At 42.2% G+C, this 19,682-nt stretch overlaps 1 protein-coding gene across 2 annotated transcripts in view; it reads left to right on the top strand.

Annotated features, from left to right (window-relative positions):
• Positions 1-19,682, top strand: part of ADAMTS2 (ADAM metallopeptidase with thrombospondin type 1 motif 2) — a 173,622-nt gene that overhangs the window by 130,500 nt on the left and 23,440 nt on the right. For both annotated transcript variants that reach the window (XM_030957363.1, XM_030957362.1), the window contains exons 6-11: positions 5,476-5,632; positions 6,457-6,562; positions 8,197-8,340; positions 10,725-10,857; positions 12,316-12,429; positions 19,434-19,579. In XM_030957363.1, coding sequence (XP_030813223.1) covers positions 5,476-5,632; positions 6,457-6,562; positions 8,197-8,340; positions 10,725-10,857; positions 12,316-12,429; positions 19,434-19,579 — 800 coding nt within the window. The remainder of the gene's footprint in view (positions 1-5,475; positions 5,633-6,456; positions 6,563-8,196; positions 8,341-10,724; positions 10,858-12,315; positions 12,430-19,433; positions 19,580-19,682) is intronic.

Here is a 19,682-nt window from a genome sequence, read left to right as displayed (position 1 = left end):
CTCCATTCTCTCCTTGTCCTAGGTCACGAATGTGAGTTGAGTATCTTATTTTTCCACTGACATTGGTAGATGCAGAAGACCTGAAAAAATCAACAGGAATCAAGCCCTGACCTTACAGATATGTCTGAAGATGGAGTTGTTGACCCCAGCATTTGGCCATATCCAGTAACCAGTTCTGCACAGGCTGAGCTGCAAGGCCAGGACCTACATATGATGCAGCATTTTGGCAGCTGTTCATATTTTTGCGCTGTTTTCATAGGTTTCATATGGGAATAAAGAGAAGAGATATTGCCCCTCCTGTTTTTTATCTGGGTGAATTGTTGAATTCCCTTATTTATATATTAGACTTAGAGTTTATAATTTCCCAGTGTGTTTTGTTGGGACCTTGAAGAATGTGGAGCTGGCTGATAGCATAAACAGTGCTTTGTACTCCTGATCTGCTTACATTTATACAGAGTTAGATACTGAAAAATGTTTACAAACTGCTGCCATAAGAAAGCTTTACAAATCCTTTGAATGCAAAATGATAGTTTGCTGAATGAGCTATTTTTGTTAGTTTGGTTACCATGGACATTCAATAATTGTATTTATTTATCTTTTGCTTGTCTTGTTCAGGATGAAAGGAGAATATAGAAGTTCTAATCCAATATCCAATGAGCAATAGAAGTGCCAAGTAGAAGCAATGTAAACAGTGTGTTTTGCAGAGACTTTACACATTCAGGAAGGGAAAGTAATATGCTAAATTGTTTCCTGAACGTGTGCACTGCTGTGGTCCAACTTTTCCTGCTATAATTTGAAGCCTGTCATGTTAAGAATATTTCTGCTTCTCCTGGAGCTACTGAAGAGCTGCAAAGCCTTCTCCGTTGGTTCTCTTGGAGCACCACCTAATGGATGAGTTAGGAAAGGTCCCAAGCTTCTGACCAGCCTAAATTTCTTATGTTCTTATCATCAGGTACCTGTTCATCATCACTTTTGCAAAGCTGTACCAGTGCTGCCAAATATCAGATAAATAAAACATTTGTTTAAGGGGAGCTGCCATTCCATGTGTGACACCAGTGTGTCTTTCCCATGGGCTGGCAGCTTGAACATTCTTGGAAGGCTTGGGTAGAATATAGACTAATTTTGCAGTTTTCTTCTAAGATAACTTTGACATTGTTAAAGAAAAAAAAATACATATTTCTTCCTTGCCCCACAATCTCCAATCTCTACAAGTATTTGAAGGACTTTCCACGGCTTCATGAATGACTTGTTCTTCAGTGTGTTCATATGAGAGAACTGATGACTTCCCAAAGGATAAGAAGGTTCAGAGACCTCTCTGGCTTTCAACCACTTCTTACTACCCTGTTTTGCCTCTTTGTATGAATGGTAGTTGCAACTCAGTTGTCTTCTTTTTTTTTTTTTTTTTGTTGCTTCCATCTAAGAAGGAAAGGAATGAAGTGAAGGCAGAATCAAAAAAAGGAAGGAAAATGTGCAACACTGGTAGATGTTGAGTTTCCCAGAGAAAAGGCCTCAGCTAGTTCTGTAGGGCAGACTGTCCTCGTCACCCTCTGTGGTATCTCCTCGCCTGAGGGATGTTTTCCCAGCTGAGCCCTTTCCACTTCTTGGCCAATATCTCCATCTGTTTCCATCAGCAGTTCACAGATTTTTTGCTTTTCTTGCTGTGAGAAGGAAAGTTTCTCTTTCCATTGGCATTTTTCCTGCTGATTAGCTGAGTAATGCTCTCCACAGGCCTGCTGTCCTGCTTGGAAAGAGGTCCTTCCCAGCCAGGTCAGAGCTCCCAGCCAGCTGCAGGACCTGTGAGTTCCTGGCAGTGTGAGCCCTTTGCTGGCCAAGAGTAACACCTACACCTCTTCTCCATGTGCAGCCTGCTGGCCCCCAGCTTCCCCTGTTTGCTGGGTGACAAAGAGAGATTTTACCTTTCAGCCCTTATTACAGCACACAGCTCATCTCTTTTCCTCTTTCTCATTTGCTTTGTCAATTTAATAAAGGGTTGGGCTCTGATGAAAGCACACATTGGTTTCCAAAAGAAAATATTATAAAGTGTTATGTGATATCTCTACAAGAGTAATTTTTGGACAACATCCTTCTAAAACATATGACATCTGCCCTGTCTACTAACAAGCTCTGCCTGGTCCCACAGTCTCCCAAACTTTCTTCAGGACAGCAGCATTTATCTGTAAAGGCAAGGCAGCTGGAAAAGTGGATAAAATTCTATATAAAGGCATGCCTGGCTTAGGAAGTCTTTGACCCAAAGACCACTGGGGCCTTGGAGGTTCTTTGGAGGGAAACACTACCTCCATATCCCTTCCCTGGCCATACCATTGCCTGCTGTCAGGAGAGGACCATGGTGTTCATGGCTCTTCAGTCTCAGCCAGTGCAGTTGCACAGCACAGTGAGCTTGACTCGCTGATGTTTCCCTGGCCATGCAATATTTGCTGTTAGCACTGTTGGAGCCTTTCTGATCTGAAAGTCTTTGGCAAATTGCAGAAAGTGGGTGTTCAGGTGAAAATTTGCTAGGAGTCAAGCGAGTTTCTCTTTTCAGGCTGCTGCATTTCACTGAGGAAAGACAAGGGATTAGTGACCAGATGATTTGAGTGCTCAGTGGACTTGGAGTACTCAGCAGACAGACTGAGTTTTTCCTCTCTTTGAAGTCCTCCTCACTTACAGGACCTAGACTTGCTGCTTACATTCATAGCACACGGACACTCGAAATAATTGACTTCCTACTGGATGTCTTGTTTCCCAGCTTAAAGAGCAGTAAGGCTCAGTTTTATGATGTTAAAGTTGTGTCATTGGCAAAACTGTTGGGTCAGCTAAAACATGTTTTCTAGGACTTGTGTCTTCTCAGTTTCCCCTTTTATGAGAAAGGGGTTTTTTTCTTTCTCCCTATTGTGTTGGATGCAAAAACCCCACAATGCTCCACATTAACCACTTGGTCCAGCTTCATTTGCTTGAAGACAAACTCTAAAATCAGTGTTTTGATAAGTAAGCATTGAGGTTCTCTTGGGCTGAGCTTGTGGTTTTGATCTTGGAATGGACTCAGAATCCAGTGAGAGAGTTGTTGACTCAGGGCAGACGCCAGGGCAGTGCCTGAGCCACCGGAGCTGCTGCTTTGCTGTGCCAGACTGCTCTGGCCCCTGGCAGACTCGATGTTAATCAGAGCAGTGCTGAAACCTGCTCTCTTGGTTCATTCAGAGACAAATATTTTGCTTTTGTGATGGACTCCACTGACAAGGGTTTGGTTTAGTGGGCAGGGAAGAGATGACAGAGGACAGCTATAAAGCAGTGGTTATTAGGAAATAATTGACATTTTATTTTCTATGCTTTTTTGCTGATCATGCAAATTCAAGGCTTCTTTGTAAATAATTGGATACCCTTAAACAAAGCATATGTTGATAGGGTGTGTGTTTTAATTGTTTTCTGATCATCGTGTCTTAAATGATGCAATTTTTCATTTGATAGAATGTACACAAGGAGGTCATTATGAAATAAGGAAGTATTAGCAAACATCAGAAAATATTAGAAAACTAGAGGTTTCTCAACTTCATTTTACAGCATTTTTTGCTTTTGAGTCTTGCAGTCAGATTCTTTTATTGAGCTCCTTGATGGAATTGATCTTTTTGTGCAGTTTTAGAGAAATAAGAGTGAAGGTGATATAGATAAGTTTTGTGTTTGTTTGCTTGTTTGTTTTTGTTTTACCACTGATGGATGTTATTAAAGACCTCAGCAATAGTCAAACCCTTTTAATGGACTAGGATTTTTCTTGAAGAGCCAGGATTTTGCCCTGTATTAGTAACGCAAAGTTTGTTTAAGTATGTTCTTATAAATATACAAAGATTCAATAAAGGCACCACAACTGTCCCACCATTTTAAATACAGTTATTAGTTCAATTTCCAAGGGAATTATGGCTGGAAGCAGTATGATCCAATACAGGATTATATTACAACTTTTTCATTCCACAGTGGTATCAGAATCCAAACTGTGCCTCTATTTGGTTTATAAATTTGTTTTTCTGAACATTTGCAGAATTGTAATATCTTAGTTTTGCCAAAATCAGACCTCAGTTTGGCAGACACTTCTTTTATCAATTCCAGTTGTTCTTCTACAACCCTTTGAGGATTTTCTTTTTCATGTAGTCAATACTCTATGTACTCCATCATGCATTCAATTAGAGGACACGTCAAATACATCTGTATTTAAACATGAATTGTATTACTTCTCTCTTATTTTTGGCATAGGATAAGTTTTGCTCTACATTACGTATTTTGGAATGACAAATGCTTGCAGTACAGTATAGCATCTAAGCTGTAGTGGGTTTTGTTATGATTACAGCGTTGTCATGGTAATATAATTTTTGCAAATGAAAAGCCAGGGTTCACATCTGTAGTTCTTACAAATCCTGGAAGTCCTGAGACAGGTCAGTTAGTCATACATTTTAGAGTATCCCACATACAATAAGCTTTCTAAAGTCTTAGCAGGGCACAGTATCAAGCAGAATTAGCTGGGAGCTCCTAAGAAAGTACTACTAAAAAAGAAAAAAGAAAGGAGGCAAATGTAATAGTTGGACTTTAAAATACCTTTCTCTTCCTTGCTCAAGAGAACTGTTATTTGCACCTCACCCAACACATCAGGTCACTGGAGCACTGGAGCCAGCCAAGCTGTATCAGTTGTCAGTCCACCACCCATGTAACCTGTAGTTTACATGGAGAATGGCATCCCTCAGTGAGAAGTTGTGTTCTACCTTCTGAATGATCTTCAGATGAGTAATGGGATAAAGAAAATGCAATTTAAAAGACAGTCACTGAGAAAGTCCGTTTCCAGAAGTAATGATTTGGGTACAGCTGAAAAAGTGCACTTGGTTTTACACCAACAGAGCATCCAGGAGTGTGCCAAGGTCTGCCAGAACAGCCTAAACAGCTCCATTTCATGACAAAAGCAGTGATGAACAGGATAGGGTGCTGGCTCTCTGCAGTTGTTGTGATAGGCTTTTCTTGGCCATTAAGCATTGATCTTCCCCACACTGGGTCAGTCTCTCCTGGCTGAGACTGTTGTGGTTCCAAAAGGGACATGGGCTCCATCAGGAACTGTATATCCAGACTGGAAGTGATGGGAAAGAGATGATAAAGTGATGTAAACTGATGCCAGGGTGGCATAGAAATAATGAGTGCCCAACCCAGTATCAGTTTTGTCATTAAAATACCCATCCTTTTATTTATTGTCTATTTTTAAATTTTGTTATATATTAGATCTCATTAAATGCAGAAATCACAATCTAACCATGAACTTTAGCTATTTTCTTGCCTTCTTGATCCAGTAAAATTTGTTTCTAAAGTGTGAGTATCTCTTAATTAAGAACAAACTTGAAATGGAAATGGGATGCTTAGTCAAGTGCCTGAAAAAGCTGGGGAAAAAAATTGCCTATGCTTTTAATAAATAACTCGTGGTGTCTTTTATTTTCCCCTGTGTGACTGCAGTCCATGAGTCTCATAGAGATTGGGAACCCCTCACAAAGCCTGGAGAACGTGTGTCGCTGGGCCTACCTCCAGCAGAAACCCGACACTGGGCACGCTGAGTATCACGACCATGCCATCTTCCTCACCAGGCAGGATTTTGGTCCTTCAGGCATGCAAGGTGTGTCTCTGGGTTTGGCTTCCATTCGCATGTATTACAAAGCCAGGCTAATCAAAGTTTAATTGTACCTTTTTTGCTGTGCTCAGTGTTTTCTCTCCCCAAGAGCTCTGTGTTGGGCCATTTTCAGTTGTAACTGCTTTACTTGTTACTTGATTCTTTCTTACTGATTACCTATTGGATCATTTCTGTGTTCTTACTGAAGCAAAGAAAATGGGATACATATGTAAACAGTCCTGGAAATGCCCAAAGATTAACGAATAGATTTTGTGTTTAAAAAGTTCCAAAGCTGTTGCTGTATTACAGCCAAATTGCAAGAAATGTGGTTATGGAGAGGTCTGGAACAGCAGGGCCAAGTACTGTCCCCTTTTGCCTTTTTTCAGACCTCTGCCTCCTGTGAGAGCAGTTTTTCCACCAGAGGGGAGAAATCTCAGAGCTTTCCCGTTTATTTTGAGTTGGCCAGAACTGCTGCCAACACAGGGCTGGGGCTTTGCTCCCTGAGGGGTGGTATTGGGCTCCTCCATACAGCAGCATGGGGTGTTCTTTGCCTCTGTTGTCTTATGCACTTAGAAAAGGCAAATGTAGGGCAATCCAAGAGGTGCAAAAATTTTCTTGGTGAGTCAGGAAGTTTTCATTTGTTCAAAGCTGGTTTTGTCTGTTTCATAGATGAAGGAGCACATCATTAAAAGTTTGGGGGCAGAGGTCTTGAGAGGACCACTTCAACTGTACTTGTGTCACGACAAAGGAGAGAGCTCGCCCTAGAGCTTCCTACCACGCTGATTTTTCTGTACTTGTTGATTTTCTGAAACCCTTGGTGTTTCTCACAGGCTACGCTCCCGTCACTGGCATGTGCCATCCTGTCCGGAGCTGCACTCTCAACCATGAAGATGGTTTTTCATCTGCATTTGTGGTGGCTCATGAAACTGGACATGTGTGAGTACCACTGGACATCTGTGCTGTGCCTTAAATGGCTTTTGGTACAAACAAAAGCTGATGACATTAAACAGATGCAATTAATGTTAAGAAACAATATTTAGGGTTAGCTCTGGTTTCAGGTCTCAGCTCTCACAAAGCTTTTTCTATGATCTTAAATAAGGTTTATATTTTGGGATTTTCAAATGGGAAAAAAAGAACTAATACCAAAATATCTTCCAGGGCTGCTGTGAGACTAGATTGAATGATGTATTGTAGTCTCCTGGTGGAAACATAAAGTACCCATAATAAAGAAATATGAATTCACTGAGTCAGTGGAACACAGTATTCTTGCAAGCAATCCATACTAAATAAGCACATAATCTGTATATGTTAGTGCTGATAAAGGAAACAATACTGTATAGAAGCAAGGTGCCAAGCACTGCAGTTCCAACTGTTCTATATATCTCATATAAAAAATGTAATCATTTTACCTGTTGACGTGATTTGAACCAATGCCTGAGCAGCAGTTGTCAGAGCTTTGGTTTTTCCCAGATCTTTTTAGTTTCTCTGTTTTCCCTCCAGAGAACTCCCACTGATTTCCCATTTTCTCTTTGGTAGAATAACAGGTACCAGAAGGCTTTTTCTGAACAGTTTCCATCTATTCTGTTTTCCCTGAGAAAGCCTGCAGGCTCTTTCTCTTTTTTAAACAATAAAGTGCCAAAATTTATTGAAATCACCATAAATATATCTTAGACAGAGACACCTATTTGAGACTCAGAGAGTATTTGCTTCCAGAATTTTTGAATTAGGAATGAAAAGAACACAGCATGGACTTTAAAAAGTTTGTAATTCCTCAGAAATTCCTGCAGAAAGTTTGTAATTCCTCAAGCCATATTCATCCCCAATCTGTTAATTTGGTTTAACCATGGACTTTATTGCCCACATTAGTCCAATAGTGCTTATTAAAAATACAATAGAAGATTCTAACAAAGGAAAGGAGCAAATATATTCATAATAAATCCAAAAAGCAATTTTAAATTATCTGTAATTTGGGGTAATTTTCTAGAAAGCATCCACTACTTTCCAGGCTGTTTCACATTTAAGCAATGTGGGATTGCTCCTGGGCAACAGCAGCAGCTTGTCTGAACTAGCTTTCTGTGTAGTGCCTTTCTTTATTTCCATGGAAAGGAATTGTCTGCAGTTGCAAAATACTTTGAATCAAGCTAAGGTGTGATTTTTTTAGAAGTTATATAAAGCCCTGAATAGCTCCAGATTAGAGCCTGGGAACGTTTCTGTCAGTATTCCTGGAGGGTGGGCAGGCTCAGTAATTCAGAAATGGATTCACATTTAGCTGTAGTAATTCACAAATGTGCATGTGCACAAAGCCCACAAAAGGCATTTTTAGGTTTTTTCTTGAAAATAGATTAGGCTAACGACATGAAAGTACTCTCCAGGGTCAGTCTTTCCATGTGGGAGTTACTCCAGACCACCTCTTTAGCTCCAGCCTCACCCTTATTCCCCATGACTTTGCCCATGTGAACAAGGGCTGTGGGGGTTCAGAACTTTGCTGGCACCAAGCCCTGGTGACACTGGGGAGGGGCAGCACTCGGAGCCCGCCCACAACATCACCGCTGTGTCTCTGTTGGGGGCAGTTTAGGAATGGAGCACGACGGCCAAGGGAACCGCTGTGGGGACGAGGTCCGGCTGGGCAGCATCATGGCCCCCCTGGTGCAGGCTGCCTTCCACCGCTTCCACTGGTCCCGCTGCAGCCAGCAGGAGCTGAACCGCTACCTCCAGTGAGTACTGTTACCTCCAATGAGTACCGTTACCTCCAATGAGTACTGTTACCTCCAATGAGTACTGTTACCTCCAGTGAGTACTGTTACCTCCAATGAGTACCGTTACCTCCAGTGAGTACTGTTACCTCCAATGAGTACTGTTACCTCCAGTGAGTACTGTTACCTCCAGTGAGTACTGTTACCTCCTGTGAGTACTGCTACCCCCAGTGAGTACTGCTCCCTCCAGCGAGTACCACTGGGAGCCCCTGCCCTCCGCGAGGGAACAGTTCTGCATCTCGCCTTCGCTTTGTTGGCAGCCTGTCACATTCACATTTTCTGAAAAATCCCTTCGCCCAGGATTTGTCTCCTGGGAAGCTGAGAAGCCTCAGAGAAAAGGAAAACAATTCTTATCTAATTTGATTCTCCTGTGTTTTGCTCCTTTGGAATGTGCTTGGAGATTGTTTACCCACAGGTGATTGTTTTATTGGTTTCTGGTATGAGTTGTTTTCACTCATTGGCTAATCAGTGCCAAGGTGTGTCGGGACTCTGGAGAGAGTAATGAGTTTTCATTATTATCTTTTTAGCATTCTGTAAGTATCCTTTCTGTATTCTTTAGTACAGTATAGTATTCTTTAATATATATAGTATCATAAAGTAATAAATTAGCCTTCTGAGAACATGGAGTCAAATTCATCATTCCTTCCTTCATTGGGGCACCCCACAAATACAATATCAGCCCATTCTATGTTATTCTCATTTCATTTATGCCTGTTCATTTTCTGGACATTGAGGGTGTATTTGCTGTCCTCTCAGGGATGATGGAAGGCACTGTTATGAATCTCATTGCTGAATTTCCTCCCTCCCTACTCTAATCTCTAGCTGAGCACTGCCTTGGCTACCCAGCAGTGTTGTGTCTGTCTTGCCATTTGTTGCTTATGATACCTGTCAGTGACAAGATGGTGCTGCCTAGAGAGGAAAATCTGCCCTTCAAGTGCTCAAGGCTTTTCTTGACTTTAGTAGGTATCTGAAGAGCACACATGGTTCCAGAATCAGGTCTTCAGTTGTTAATTTTTCTTTCAGTACCTTAAATGCAAAAGCTGTTTAAACAGCTTCATCCATGCCCCTTGCCTTCCTTTTTGGACCTGACACTTCAGGCATTAGATCTGTGTGGAGTTCCCTGACAAATTCTGTGGTTTATGAACTTTTTTTTTTGCTCCTTACAGAAAAAACCCTCCTCTTGTTATGTGCAAGTTGTACAAAAAATATTGGGAAGCTACTACCATAACCAGCAAAAGCTGAAAATAAATAGGAAAAAAGTGCAGCAAAATACATGAAGTAAACATGAGTCAGTCTTTTTGTCAGTATTTTTATTATTGTAGATATCTTAGGCGTGGCAATAAAGAACAAAAACATTGCGAGGGAAGTGTGATTGTTTCAATTAGCAAGATCCTCCAGAGCTTTAGCCAATAAATAAAAATCATCTGGCCTAGAGGGCTGCTTTACGTCCTTTTAAATACAACTATTTATAAAATGTCTTATAACAAAGCAGAATGATGGTTTGCTTTGAAGTAAATCTAACCTCAAAATTCTGCTTTCAGCTATTGGTAACTTCAAGGCAACCTTAATGATTGCCAGGATAGGCTTGTGTATGGTGTCCTCATGTCTGTTAAATAACTGGGAGACATTTCAGAGACCCTGTGGACTGGGCTGGTGTTGTGAATCAACCAGTTCTTACGCTGTGTTAACCATTTGGTGGGATTGGCATCAGTCCTTTGAGCTGGCATGACTTGGTTGGATGTAATTCTACAGGCTGTCCTCACTTCTTAGGAGCAGAGGAGAAACTTCCACGTTGATCACACAGAAAGGAAGCTAATTTAAAACTATGGATGGAGTTGGCAGCAATCAGGAGAAGCAGAGAGAGGGAACAAACCCTACTGAAGTCTGTAAATGAGTCACTGCTTCTCAGGGAGGACACAGGGAAACTGTAAGCCCAGTGGTATTCTGGGCTGGTTACCCTGGCCTCTGCTTTTGAAACCTCATTTGAGAGACAGCTGCAGGCAGCAAGAAGTTCCACAAATGGAAAATTAATTAAACTTTCTTTTCTTCCTGGTCTCATGTGGATTCTTCCTTTGATTCTTTTCACATAAGAGACCTGGAGACTGATAGGAATTTACCTGCAAGCTAAATGGAAATTACAATGGAAGGGCTTCAAAAAAAGATGTGTAGAATCCATTGAAGGTAGATACGACATGCTAAAGTGAATTGCGATATTAGCTGCTCTTCAGGACCAGGATCTGAGAAATTGTAGGCTCTATTTTGTTTGGAACAAAAAGGCAATGAAACCACAAACACTGTGCAAGCCTCACAGCTCCATCTGTTCCTGTAATTGTTGCCTGTTGCAGTTCCTACGATTGTCTGCGGGATGATCCCTTCGAACACGACTGGCCCTCCCTTCCACAGCTGCCAGGGATTCACTACTCCATGAATGAGCAGTGCCGATTTGACTTCGGGCTGGGATACATGATGTGCACAGCTGTGAGTACTTAGCTTTAGCTGCTGCTATTTCTCATCCAGGAATGGTCTAAGTGTCTCTGAAATGTCCTTAAAAGGGACAGCATAGTGAAGCCCACAGGGAAAGATGTTGTGCCTTCTTATCTGTAAGCAAGGATTAACAACTGAATGTTGACATATATGTTATTTTAAATATCTCTTGATTTTTGTCTTTTTTGAACTGGAATTACAGAAGTAATTATTGTGTAATTTCATAAATATCTGTAGTTGTCAAGCAAACAAACTTGCTGTGTTATTGAGTCTCCTCTTGCTGGTAGCTGGTTATTTTGCTACAAAACTCCCACCCGGATGTGAAGGAGGTGGATTTGCTGCCACATCTCCTGGTGCTAGCACAGGGCAGCATGCTTTTATGATCCAATTTTATGGAAAGTGTGATGCATTTTGATACCTTGCAAGAGAAAATAGGCATCACAGCAAGTAAAGCAATTTGTAAGGGCTCTTGATGACACGGTTGGCTCTTGTGTATGAGGAAAACAAGAGGCAAAGTCCAAGTTTAAAGCAAGGCAAGGTTAGTGCTATTCTCAGTGGACTGGCTTCAGAAAATAGAGTCTTCTGCAGGAGGGTTGTGTCTCCCACCTCCAGCTCCTCAAGTAGAACTAAATATTAAATGGAAAGAGATGTTTTCAGCTGCTGGCAGCTGCTGACACATAACATTTCTGCTTTCATTCCCATCTGCAGGAATATATGAGCCGAGCAGTGTCCCTAGATAATGGATGAGAACCTTTGCAGCATGAGCTGTAGTGTTGTGTCTTTACACAATTCCCTCTGATGCTGCCTTGGAAGAATGTCCCAGCTAAAGAGAATCTTTTCTTACAGCCATCCTCCAGAGCTTGGGAGATGGATGCTTTCTATTCTTCTTTGTTCAGAATAGCCAAAAGCATGTCCAGACATCATGATTTAGTATGTTTTGTGGTGGGTGCTTCCCATCCTCTCCCATAGAAGCCTTTGCATTGTAAGTAAAATGCTGATTTATTCGTTGGATTGGGGACCTGATCTCAAATTTCCATCCCCCTAAGAAGGGGATTACAACAGCTGAGCTGAAGTCTGAGCAGCTCATTTCCATCTCCCATGGGTGCACAAGGATTTTTTGCTTTGTTTGCCAAAGGAAGTAACCCCATTTGGAGAAGCTGTAAGAAAAGGCAGCGTGTGTCTCACTGCCTGAGGAAGCTGGTTGGTCACTTGTGTAAAACTATCTTTGCTTGACTTTATTCCATCTCATGCAGATGGGATCTCACCTCAGAGTCATGATTCTGTATGCTCAAATATTCAATCCACAGACATCACGGCGCTCCTCAGGGATCAGCACTAACAGCTGGCATTTTAAACCTAGGAAAGGAACCCCCTCATCTGCAGCTCCTGTTGCAATTTCCAGTGGGAACTCTCTCAAACATCATCCACTCTGATTTTTTTTGTGTGTTCCAGTTCCGTACATTTGATCCCTGCAAGCAGCTGTGGTGTAGCCACCCCGAGAACCCCTATTTCTGCAAAACCAAGAAAGGGCCTCCGCTGGACGGGACCATGTGTGCACCAGGGAAGGTGAGAGCTGGTGCCCTGGGTACACACACACCCATGTGTGTTCATGTGTGTTCATGTGTGTTTGTGTGCAGCTGGGGATGTTCCTCTCAAAATCCAGAGGAGCAAGAGAAGAGCCTGTCTGGAGGACCTGAGGTTTGCTAAGATGTGTGGCAAACTCCTGAGTGCAAGTGAAGTGCTGAGCATTAGCTCAGCTGGTTGGAGCATGGTGCTAACAGCACATGGGTTTGATCCCTGTAGGGGCCATTGACTCAAGAGCTGGACTTGCCTATCCTTGTGGGTCCCATCCAACTCAGAATATTCTGTGATTCTGAGCAGTGTGAGGGAAGGACATGGGGTGAGGGCTGACGTGTCCTGCATGGCCACTCTGGGACCATTAAACCCCGTTCTCAGGCAGATCATGGCAGTATCTGCCCCACTCAAGTCTCTGTAGCAAAGCCAAAAATGGGGAAATTTCCACTCTCCTACAACTCTTTTGAGGTCAGGGTGTTGTGCTTGGACCAGCAATGTTGCTGTGGTGCTGCCTGGCCTCCCTCATGCAAAGAGCAGTGGGAGCTGGAGAAACATCCAAGCCATGGAGCTTCCCGGAGGGAAAGGATGGATGTGAGAACTGAGTGCCAGCTAGAGAGAACCCACATGACAGCCCAGAAGGGCTGTGAGCAGAGAAGGGCAGGTCTGTGGAGGTGGAATTGCAGGTTTGATGAGAGCCCAGGGAGGCACGAGGAGTGGTGGAGGGATGTGTGGGGTGGCAAAGGCTCAGAGAGCTCCGGCCGCGCAGCCACCGCGCTGGAGCTGCTCCCAGCCCCAGTTCTCCTCCCTGGAGATCACACTCTGCTCACAGTGGGTCTGAATTCCAAATCCTTTGAAGTCTGATGAAAAAAATCTGTCTTCCCTGGGCTTTGGATGCAGTGACTGAGGGGGAGAGGAAGATGTCGCTACTTGGAAAGGTTTTTTTACAACCCAGTGTATGACATCATTTATGCGATAAATGAACCATATTAGCAGCTGCTGTTATGGCTTGAAAAGTCTTTTTTATGAAAAAGTTATGTTAAATTAATTGCCCAGCAAGTCACGCTCTAGTCAAACCACTCCCTTCTGGTTTTCTCTTCTTTAAATTATTCCTGTTACAAAAGCTTTGTTTCTTATTAAAAAAAATTAAAACAAAAATGAGATTACAATCCAAAATTTTAGACAATTTATTTGGATACACTTTTCTTTATTTAGACTTTTATATTAAAAATATTCATGACCCCCAACTAAAAAAAAAAAAAGTTATATTCCATTTTGTTGCATCACCCTCTTCCCTGCACTATTCATTCATATTAGTATTTGAACAAGAATGAGGAGAAAAAAGGAATTTGTAACCCTACAGTTAAGGATCTGTCAGTGCTTCCATTATAAACAGTTTGTCAGGATATTATGCAACTCAGCTGTAAAAATTTTCTTTGGACTGGAACTTGGGATCCAAGGCTTCAGCAAGCTGTGCAGACAGCCAGGCTTTTGAGCTCTGCAGAGATGCAAGAGAGTATGTGCACATTCTGAAGTTTCAGTAGATGATAGGACTCTGACTGTTTTATTCTCAAGGGAGCTGTCCCAGTTTTTTGATAAATAAACTTGCTGCCACCTTCCAGAAGAACCTGAGAAAATGATGTAAAATGAAAACCATTTTATTAGATAAGGCTTAGCAGACTGAACTAAATGGTTTGGGTTTTTTAAAATAGTGTGAGTTCTGGAGGTTATACAGCTGACTTTATGTGTCTGAGCTCAGCATTTGACCAGTGTATTTATTAGATGTTGGTGTTTTTAATACAGGTACATCAGATCAATGCTTTTACATCTGTTCCTTTCCTTTTCATCCCTGCCCTTGATTTTGCCTTCCCCTGTTCACTCTCTTCACCAACTGGGACAATACCAGAGGCTCTTGCCTGAATGCACAGGGCTGTAAAATGCATTTATTGCCCAAAGCTGGGACTCAGTTGCTGTGGGGCAGCTTCCCTCAGGTACATCTCCCAGGATACCTCATCAGCATTTGAGAAAAATGGAAAATAATTTCAAACATGATCTCCTATTTTCTTTGGAATCATGCCAGAAAAGAAAAGTACAGAAACAAGCAATTAAAGATGTTGATTGAGAAAGATTCATTTGTTTCCCACTTTAGAGACTTGCAGTTTTCATGATTTCATACCACTAATTCCCAGGGCCTATTTTAAGCTCAAACCAATCACAACACTGCTGATGTGTCACAGAAACATCCTGGCTTTGCTGCAGCTGAGGGGACGGGATGCCAGAAATGAAAGTGGTGCTGGGGAGGCGAGCGCGGCGGGTGGTGCGTGGATGTTCTCACCTAGGGCTGGTGTTCACATAACTGAAAACTGATCCCAAATCCGCCAAAATGCCATGGAGGAGAATCCAGTCCAGCTGCCTCCTTCCCAGCTGATGGTCAAGGGGCAAGAACAACCATGTGGGAGATGTGAAATCTGGAGCATATTTTTGGCAGGCAGGATGGGAAGGGGCATGTGTCTGCACACCCAGGCTGTGTCCTGGCCCCAGACACCAACCCTTTGAAAGGGAAAATGAGGATTTCTAATGCTGTCTATAGGTGTGTATGTATATGTGCAGATTAGTATATATATTTATGTAAATGTTTGTAAGCTCTTCTGTGCCTGTGGTCATTTGAACTAAGTTGACAAAAGAGTGAGGTTCTGCCATTTTGAAAACTTCTTAATAAGTCTTCTTGTGCAAATGGAGATACTGAGCAACCATTATGTTAATTGGCAGCAAACTAATAATTTGCTGGATTTAAAGATAGAAAAGTAACGTATTATCCTGGACCTTCCCAGTCAGAAAAGAAAACTACTATTTTGACAGAATCCTAAAGGAAATAGAGTAATTTATACTGCACCCAGCTTGATTTTTTAAAACCAGATTGAGTTTTCAACAGCAAGAGGGAAGTTTCTATCAGTTTTGTGAGGCTTTGATGATGCAGCTACTTGCAATGGTCATATTACCTTCCATGAAGTAACTCTGGTGTGCAAAGTTAAGCACATGGAGGTTCAGAGTCCTACTGTGGAGTCACAGACACTCCATAAATTGCTGTAGTAAACCATGCAGACAAGACATAACTGTGCAAAGCTTAAGTCTGCCCAGCATTCCGTAGATTGAAAGAAAACATATGCTGTCAGCTGATAATTTATTTACTTGTATACAATTCTGTCAACTCTACCATTATCCTCAGGCTTCTGAATCCAGGCAAACTTCAGAAATCTATCATCAGTTTTTGTTATTCCATTTTTTAAAGATATTACTCTTCTGGGCAGACATTTATGTCGGCTGAAGTAGCTAACTGCTCTCCACAGGGTAGAAATAAAACCCAGAGTCAGTCACGCAGGGAGATCACATGTTTGAGTCCATCTGCTTGCTGCAGTGACTAACATCAAGGTTTGCAGCACCTGAGCCTCCTTTTTTTTCTTTTCTTGGAGAGAGGTTAAGAGCCTGGTAGCTGCCCCTGCCAACCAAGCTGATGTTGCTCTTGGATTTGGCTTCTGTGCCAAGGATCCAGCACAAGCCTAGCAGGTCTTCTCTTTGCTTGCACTGTACTAATGAGATGATCTGAGTAAAACTTGGAATGATTTTTTATTCTGTCAGGAAAGGAAGGGAATGATTAAATATTGAAATGAATAGATATTTTTGAGAAGAAAGGTGGACCAAGAAAAGAGGGTTCTGAAAACACTAATGTGTACTCAAAGCAATCCAGTTAATTTCCCACTGAGAAAGCTGACCTCAGCTTCTCTTGGAGACAGGAGACAGATGGGTGAGTGTGTGCTGTGTTAGTCACCACAGAAACGGAGAATACTTGCTTCTCCACTGAAGAAACTTTTACTGCCTCAGAGTAGTCCTCAGTGTTGGAACTTTCAGTTCATCCCTTGCAACGAATTATTTCAAACAGATGGAGCAGAGCGGGCCAGCCTGCGTGTGATGGGAAATGCAAATAAATCAGTAACCCCCTCCTGATGGGACCCCAGGACAGTGAGGAGAACTGAGCACCCCAGCCTTGGTGCAGTAGGAGGGGTTACTTGGTAGGTACTGGAGCACCAAGTGAGGAGATCAGAGAGGTGCCCATTGCTGCCCAATATAAAATAGTTATAGATACCCACAGAAGATCTTCAAGTCTTTTCTTGGAAAATTGACTTGCAGATGTGTTAAGCCCACAGGAACACACTGGCTCTTTTTTGGCATCCACAGCAGTTGTTTCAAAGAACTGCTGAAAACAGCAGTGGAATGTTTTACTGCAAGAAATTTAAGCTCCCTCTCCTGGAAATTGCACTTGTTTTGGACTGCCCTGTTTGCCAGAAAAATAGGCGAGACTGCAAGAAGTCATCTTCAACTAAGAAAACAATTTGCATTTACCCATTTTTTTCTCATTTAAAAAAGAAAATTGCTTTAATATGCTTCATTCTTTAAGTGAAACCCCCTGTTTATGAAGGGAATAGTGCTTGAAATTGGCTCTTTTCCACCTCATTATGTAGTTAATGTAGTAGCAATAGGAAGGGTTGGCTTTAACTTCCTTTATTACACTGGAGATTGCTCTGTCTCTGGTTTTACCTTCTCATGCATTTTCTTGCACGGATCTGCACAGAGTAAGATTCATTAGTGAATAATTTTGTTTTCTGTAGGCTCCATTATTTTAATCCACAAAAAAAAAAGGCAGAGCTGGGGATGACTCATTTTACACAAATGCTTCTCTCGTAATAGCTCTGCCTCAGCTTCCCAACAATCAGCATCTGACCAGCTTCTGCCCTAAAAATCAGTGCTGCTCTTCTCTTTACACAGTAAAGTCAATAATACTCTTCCATGTTTGCCTTCCAGTTCAGGGACCAGTCTCAGTGTCAGCGAGGGGGTTTATTAGAGGTTGTTGCAAACCTACATCCTGACTAAAACAGGGAAAAGAGTCTGGGAAACACAGTGTCATCACATGTCTCTCCCTCTCCTCCATGAGTCCAAGAACTGGATTCTGGATCATCACACAATGAACATAGGCTAAACGGCTCCTGAAATGGATTTGGTCACTGCTGCGGAACTTACACCTGAGAGATGCAGCAGCCTGATAAAAGGATGTGTGAACAAGCGCAGATCAGGAGCTGTCACTTCACATCTGCTTGCAAGCCCAGCTGAAATGTCTACTGACAAGCTGAGACACTGCCAGCTTCCCCCACATTGCTGAATGGTCCCCTGGCAGCACAGGGCCCCACGACTCAAACTGTTTGTTCAAACAAACCTCTCTAAGGCCATAAGTAAACAGTCCCTGAAGGGTACAGCCCTGAGCTTATAAACCAAAAAAATCAAAGGACATATTAGCATTTTGCATTTCTTTCATGCTTTGCTGAATTATCTCTTGTTCTGTCAAACATCTAAGAAAAATCTGCCCATTACAGCTCTTGGAGCAGGATTGGTATAATTGGCTTTGTGGTACCTCATCTATTTCAATAGGTTTTGACTTTGAATATCTGAAGTCATGGGAAAGAAAAAAATAGTTGAAACCTAATTTCTACTCTCTCTTCTACTCCTTGTCCAACCAAATCAGCCCCAAAATAAATTGCATGAATAAGGAGCCAGTCACTGAGCAGATTAGTGAACCAGTAAGCTCTGCCTTGTCACCATTCTAACGATTCTCTCTTGAAATCCAGCATTATTAATGATTATTCTTCACTTTTAGATTTGCCTTCCAGATCACTAATCACTCTATGCTCAAGAACACTCTCCTGTTATATATCTTCTGATTTTGTTTTTGCTGGCAGCATGCATTTAGCCATATGCTTGTCTTGTGCAGCCTGCCAAATTCCTGCGTTCCAGGGCTTGTTAAGCTGTGTAAAATGTTGTTGTTGACTTGAATGTTAAGGAAAGTAAGTGACTGATTTCACTTGTTGTTGCAGCCATCTGTGCTCCTGAGCCAGAGCTCTCATCCCAGCAGTAACCGCTAACGCAGACAAACTGTGACAGTCTCATGCAAAGTCGTTTGTTTGCTGGAATATATTTTCCAGCACCCACACTTCATCAGTAGACTTTTATGAAAGCAGAAATAGTACTGAAAGGGGCCAGAATCTTGTGATCCTTGAGAAGAATTCTTTGTGGCTTCAGCTGAGAAAAAATTCCATGATTAGGGACTGGAGAAATTGGTGGAAAGGCATTGACAGGTTTCTTTAACAGGACATGACAGTAGAGATGATCAGTACTGGAGCTATGAGAGCTTTTAAAGAAATAAAATAAATCCCTTAATAGTTTGGGGAATGTAGCAAATTCTGTGTTTCAACTGCAGTGGAATGACTGTATTAAGAACCAGGTAAAAGAAAGGAGAAAGAGTGGTAGGGTGTGATGAACTATGCAGCTGCAGGACTGCTCAGGGCTGTCCCTAAGAAATGCCTCCTGTTTTTTTTGGTCAGGTTTACCATGAGATCTCCAGGGAGACACTTCAAAAGCTTTTAATTAATAGCATTAATTAAAAGCATTAATAGTCTACAATGTGAGCTTGCTTTAATTCCTTGACACTTTGCAGATTGCATTTATTATAGGAATATGTGTGTGAATTTCGAAGTGGCTGGGCAGGATGGTGCTGTGGCCAGAGCTCCTGACAGTGCTGCCTGGAGAGGCTGCAGGCAGTAGTGGAGGCAGGATGTTACTGTTGGCCTCCAAGATTTGGTATTCTGCCATTTCCCTTAAATGATATCCCTGCTGCAGACAGGTGATGAGGAAATGTAACACTGAGAACAGTTTAACAAACTTGGTAAACTTGAAACCTGCATGCACACATGTGCATACTGACATGTAAGGTTGTAAAATCTGAGTGAGTTTGGGATCATGGGCACAATCTGACAGCCAGTCCCTGTACTTTCTACTGAAGAGGTGAAAAAAATCCAGAACTTGTGCTGAAATTTAAAATGTGTGGTACAACAGCTTCTCATCTGATGTAAGTTACTAATCTAATCATTCTCACATCTGATTCTCTCTTTCAGCATTGCTTTAAAGGTCACTGCATCTGGCTCACACCAGACATCCTGAAGCAGGATGGGCACTGGGGGGCATGGAGCAAGTTTGGCTCTTGCTCCCGCACGTGTGGCACCGGGGTGAAGTACAGGACCCGGCAGTGTGACAACCCGCAGTAAGTGACACCCCACTGGTGTGCAGAGGCTGCACAGGGATCCTCAGTGCGTGGCCAGGGCAGCAGTGCAGGAAAGGATGCTGAGTGGTGCTTGTTAAATCTG

This window comes from Camarhynchus parvulus, chromosome 13, assembly GCF_901933205.1.
Source record: "Camarhynchus parvulus chromosome 13, STF_HiC, whole genome shotgun sequence".
Lineage (NCBI taxonomy): Eukaryota > Metazoa > Chordata > Aves > Passeriformes > Thraupidae > Camarhynchus > Camarhynchus parvulus.
The sequence above is the reverse complement of the archived record's forward strand: the minus strand, read 5'-3'. Positions and strand labels throughout refer to the sequence as shown.